Here is a 6,021-nt window from a genome sequence, read left to right as displayed (position 1 = left end):
TAGACACTCCTGTAGGTTAACCCAACTGACTAGACACGCTCCTGTAGGTTTAACCGACTGGACTAGACACTCCTGTAGGTTTAATCCGAACTGACTAGACACTCCTGATGAGAGTTAACCCAACTGACTAGACACTCTCGTATGTTAACCCAACTGACTAGACACGCCTTCCTGAGGTTATAACCCAACTGACTAGACACTCCTTCCTGTGAGGTTAACCCAACTGACTAGACACTCCTTCCTGTAGGTTAACCCAACTGACTAGACACCTCACTTTGAGGTTTAACCAACTGACTAGACACTCTTCCTGTAGGTTAACCAACTGACAGACACTCCTTCCTGTAGGTTAACCCAACTGACTAGGACACTCCTTCCTGTAGGTTAACCCAACTGACTAGACACCCTTCCTGTAGGTAACCACGACTGACTAGACACTCCTGTAGGTTAACCCGAACTGGACACGACACTCCTTCCTGTAGGTTAACCCGACTGACTAGACACTCCTTCCTGGATGGTACATCCCGACCTGACATCAGACACTCCTTCCGTAGGTTAACCCGACTGACTAGACACTCCTGTAGGTTAAACTCAACCCTCCACTGCCATCCTGAGGTACCCCTGTCTGTCTGTAGAGGTCTGGGGGCTACCCGTCGGTGCTAGACTCCTCAGAGATCTCCACAGAAGGAGGCAGGACCAGCCGCTTCCCAAGCCGGACGGAGATCTCCTTCAGCCCGCTGCAGCCCAACAGGATGGCCCTGAAACGCCCAGGGAGAGAGGCCGCTGGTCAACGTCCAAAATCACCCGCAAGAGGAAGAGCTCTGAGATTGACGAGGTAGACGGTTTAACGTGCAGTGAGGACAGTTACTGCAGGTTCAGTCCAGGGTACAACTGTGTGGTCCTTTTGCCCCGTAGTTGCAGACCCTGCGTCTTACCATCAGGTGTGGTCTCTCTCCTGTCAGTCATCTTAAATTCATTTACAAGAGAGAGCAATTGTACATGCAGCATTCTGTTATCCCATGTCCAAACAGGATTCACCCCACTAACTAATTGCAATGGCATAAGAAACCAAGCAGAAGCAAAAATGTTTAAATAGCCTCAGTAAGCCAGGACTTAATATATAGATTAAGCTTAGGAGATCTCCTCTCAGGGCTGCACATCGTGGAACTCATCTTTAAAAACCAAGATTTTTCTTAATCTATGTGAAAATAGCTCATAAATCACTGCGCTCCCCCTTGACTACCGTAGCTATGGAACTAGTGACAAGTGCATTCCGAGTCTTTCAGTGAGCCGGATCATTTAGCTCCATTCACCTAAATGAGTCGTTTAGTAGTGCTTAAAATGGACCTAAAACCATGACAAAATAATTAGATCTGTCCCCCCCCCCCCCAAAAAAAATGTTTTTTACTCACTGCAAAAATGAGTGTGGACTAGAATGAGGCTCTCTCCCCACTATCTATTGTTTATGCAGTAATTTATGTTTTTATAACAAAAAAATCCTTACTCGGAGTGTCTCCTGACGCAAGAAGGTAACCATGTTGGATTGATTCAATAGCTCACATAACCTTGGTTCCATTCGTAAACTTCCATCAGAGCAGACGGACGTGGCGCTAACTGACATGCAGATGAGAACCTAGCCTTGGAAACCCGACCCCCTAGGCAACAGCAGTGACTCCCAACAAACCACGAGGCAGACGTGCCAGAACGTCGCAACTCGAAACCAAGGTTTGCAGGCTAAACCTTTTGCAGTGGTTTTTAGCGAAGGTAGTTGATGAGAACTAGCCACTTGTGAAATACTCTCATTTAAAAAAATAACCTCAGTGATCTCCATCTTGATGGCTACTATTTTGTCGTGGGGGACGTGGGCAACAGGCGGATAAGGCAGTGACGTACTTCCTGTACGCCAAACGGACGTTTCCTTACGTACAGACGTGTTAAGCCGGAAGATTGGAACATTGCATGAGGAAACCCAGACGTCTAGAGAGATTACCTGACTGGTCCTCTTCAACGTCTTTACGCCGTGTACTCGTTGACTGTTGCCATGGAGACTCCTCTCRCGGACTTTGGGAGGGCACTCCTCTGCTTTAGTCTGCGAGAGACATCATGAACAACATCCATTGTATTAACCAGACCAACATACAACATATGGATAAGGGATTGAATAAAAAGTTATCTTTTTGGATAATGTGTACTGTACTGTAGAGGAGAGCTTGCAAGTAGGCGTTTCACTGTACACCCTGTATCCTAAGCACGAGACCGATAAACTTTGATTTGAAGGAGGACTGCTCCCTCACCTGATTGGCTGTCTCTCTGTGTTTAGTAGGGGTTGAGACGTCGCTGCTGGCTTCGGATGCAGKTTTCAGTTGTTCCTTCAGGTTAAGAATCTCAGCGTCTCTGTCAGACAGAAGGCCCTGCAGCTYCACTACCTCCACCTGGCCATGGTCCCTCTGGGGGAGAGGGAAGAATACAACGGTAAGGAAACAATGGACCAATAATGCCATCTTTCCACATGGTCCAAAGGTGTGTTCTTTATCATGTTTCAGTACCACAAAAAGGTCACTGAAAGTGAACCGTGKCCCCATTACAGAGTTTGTGTCCGTTTTTATTTCAAATTCAAAATAATTGATAATAATAATAATATCAAAAACAATTAATTTGTAGAGCGCATTTCAACACGCATAAAATAAGTGCAACATTTTTCAATAAGGATAAGTGCAAAATACAAATCATTTCAAATTGAAATGACCAAGAACCCTGCACCCAACCGTAACGCAATGATTACAACCGTAACGCTGGCGTGTCTTGGACTTCTAACCCCTTCTAAACATCATGCGTTCTGGATTAAAACCATTGGATTCGTCTATTTCTTCTGCATCTGTGTGATTAACTGGGCTGAGCGGTGTTTGAGACAAGGGCAGATCCTGCAAAAGGGGGCCGGGTCTTTTTTTTTTATTACAAAAACGTCCATAGAGTCCAAATGGTTAGAGCTACAAACTATTGAAAGCTATCAATGAAAAGCTGAAAGTCTCACGAACACACACATGTAAAACGTTTTGCTCTTACGACGCTCACAAGCTACACATAGACAATCATAAGAAATCCCAGGACATAGTGTCTATAATACTGTTATAACCTCACATAGTTGCTGTCAAAGACTCCAAACAGTTGTCACTGACTAGTTGGATATCATTGGAGGATGCTGAGGGGAGGCCGGCTCATAATAATGTGTAGATGGATATCATTGGAGGATGCTGAGGGGAGGACGGCTCATAATAATGTGTAGATGGATATCATTGGAGGATGCTGAGGGGAGGCCGGCTCATAATAATGTGTAGTTGGATATCATTGGAGGATGCTGAGGGGAGGCCGGCTCATAATAATAGCTGGAATAGAGTGAATGGAACGGCATCAAACACATGGAAACCATGAAACCATTGTACAGTAGACCCTGCCACAATCAGTACCAGTCTGTACAGTAGACCTGCCACATACAGTACAGTCTGTACAGTAGACCCTGCCACATACAGTACAGTCTGTCAGCGTAGACACCTGCCCATACAGTACCAGTCTGTACAGTAGACCCTGCCACATACAGTACCATCTGTACAGTAGACCCTAGCACCATACAGTCCAGTCTGTACAGTAGACCCTGCCACATACAGTACCAGTCTGTACAGTAGACACTGGCCACATACAGTCCCAGTCTGTACAGTAGACGCCCTGGCCACATACAGTCCCAGTCTGTACAGTAGACCTGCCACATACAGTCCCAGTCTGTACAGTAGACCCTGCCACATACAGTACCAGTCTGTACAGTAGAACCCTGCCAAATACAGTACCAGTCTGTACAGTAGACCCTGCCAATACAGTACCAGTCTGTACAGTAGACCCTGCAATACAGTACCAGTCTGTACAGTGCCCTGCCACATACAGTACCAGTCTGTACAGTAGACCCTGCCACATACAGTCCAGTCTGTACAGTAGACTCTGCAATACAGTACGCAGTCGTACAGTAGACCCTGCCACATACAGTACCAGTCTGTACAGTAGACCCGCCACATACAGTACCAGTCTGTACAGTAGACCCTGCCACATAGCAGTACCAGTCTGTAGCAGTAGACCTGCCACATACAGTACCAGTCTGTACAGTAGACTCCTGCCCATAGGAGTCATACAGTATCCAGTCTGTACAGTAAGACCTGCCACATACAGTACCAGTCAAAAGTTTTAGAACACCTACTATTCCAGGGTATTTCTTTAAATTTAGCACTTTTTTGGTTACTTCATGATTCCATTGTGTTATTTTATAGTGTTGAGGTCTTCACTATTATTCTACAATGGTAAAAAGAAGAAAAACCCTTGAATGAGTAGGTGTCCCAACTTTTGACTGGTACTGTATGTGATAGAGAGGTATACTTTCTGGATGATTTAATATTGACTGGCTTTCATCAGGCTGCACACTCAAGAGAAAGCTTCAAACTGTAACCAGTGCTGCGAACCCTGATCAGTTATCAATCAACACTAGCCAGGGTAGTTACAAACAGCATAGGAATGAATCATCCACATGTATTGATCACATCTTACTAATGCTGCAGACATTTGTTTGAAAGCAGTATTCATAACTCCATATGATGTAGTGATCACATATATTGTAGCCATATCTTGGGAACCCAAAGTTCCAAAAGCTTGGGCCTAATATTGTGTATAAGAGGTCACACAATACGTTTTGTAGTGATTCATATGTTGTTGATGTGAAGAATATGTGCTGGTCCGTGGTGTGTAATGACGAGCAAACAGATGCTGCACTTTGACACATTATGAAATTGGTTATCTCAGTTACTAATAAGCATGTCCCTTAAAAAAATGACTGTAAAACTTGTTAAATCCCTGTGGATTGATGAGGAATTTAAAAATTATATGGTTGAGAGGATGAGGTAAAAGAGATGGCAAATCTGGTCTGGTGTACAACCGATTGGTAACATATTGCGCAATTTCAGAATCATGTGACTAAATTGATAAAAAACAACCGATAATGCCACTCCTATTTGCCATATCTTCAATTGAAGCCTATTTCAAAAACTAAAAGCCTGTATTTTGGACAAATCATTCACTAAACCCTAAACCTAAACTAATCTTGTAATAATATGTGGAATTGAGCAAGTTGAGGTGACTAAACTGCTTGGAGTAACCCTGGATGTAAACTGTCATGGTCAAACATATTGATACAACAGTAGCTAAGATGGGGAGAAATCTGTCCATAATAAAGCGCTGCTCTGCTTTCTTAACAACACTATCAACAAGGCAGGTCCTACAGACCCTATTTTATCACACCTGAACTACCTGTTCGTCATGTGTCAGGTGCCAAAGAGGGACGTAGGAAAATTGCAATTGGCTCAGAGCAGGGCAGCACGTCTGGCCCTTGGATGTACACAGAGAGCTAATATTAATAATATGCATGTCAATCTCTCCTGGCTCAAAGTGGAGGAGAGATTGACTTCATCACTACTTGTATTTGTGAGAGGTATTGACATGTTGAATGCCACCGGCTGTCTGTTTCAACTACTCGGACACCCATGCATTCCCCACAGACATGCCCACAGAGGTCTCTTCACAGCCCTAAGTCCAGAAACAGACTATAGGAGGCGCACGAAGAAATACTCAAGCCACAGACTACGTGGAACTCTATTCCACGTCAAGTAACTGATGCCAGCAGTGAATTAGATTAATATAAACAGATAAATACACGTTATGAACAGCGGGACTGTGAAGCAACACCAACATAGACACGTATACAAACAACAAGTAACATATGCACTAACTACACACATGTACACATGAATATGGTGTTATAGATATGTGGTAGTAGACTGAGGGCACACACTTAATATATTGTGAAATCTTTATGAATGTATTGTAATGTTTTTAAAATGTTATAACTGCTTCATTTTGTTGGCCCCCAGAATGAGGATCCCTAATAAATACAACATTTTGTTTTTTTGCTTTGGCAGTCCTTTCAATAAAAAA

General features: G+C 43.8%; 1 protein-coding gene across 1 annotated transcript in view; it reads right to left on the bottom strand.

The window, feature by feature from the left end:
* Positions 1-643: 643 nt before the first annotated feature.
* The window catches only part of kif20ba (kinesin family member 20Ba), a 42,463-nt gene continuing 37,085 nt past the window's right edge, over positions 644-6,021 (bottom strand). Inside the window, 3 exon segments of the mRNA XM_070448209.1 lie at positions 644-755; positions 1,911-2,086; positions 2,292-2,444. Of these exon segments, the coding sequence (XP_070304310.1) occupies positions 644-755; positions 1,911-2,086; positions 2,292-2,444 (441 nt within the window).

The sequence above is a fragment of the Salvelinus sp. IW2-2015 genome, linkage group LG18, assembly GCF_002910315.2.
Source record: "Salvelinus sp. IW2-2015 linkage group LG18, ASM291031v2, whole genome shotgun sequence".
NCBI classification, from domain to species: domain Eukaryota; kingdom Metazoa; phylum Chordata; class Actinopteri; order Salmoniformes; family Salmonidae; genus Salvelinus; species Salvelinus sp. IW2-2015.
This window is presented reverse-complemented; position numbering and strand designations above follow the sequence as displayed.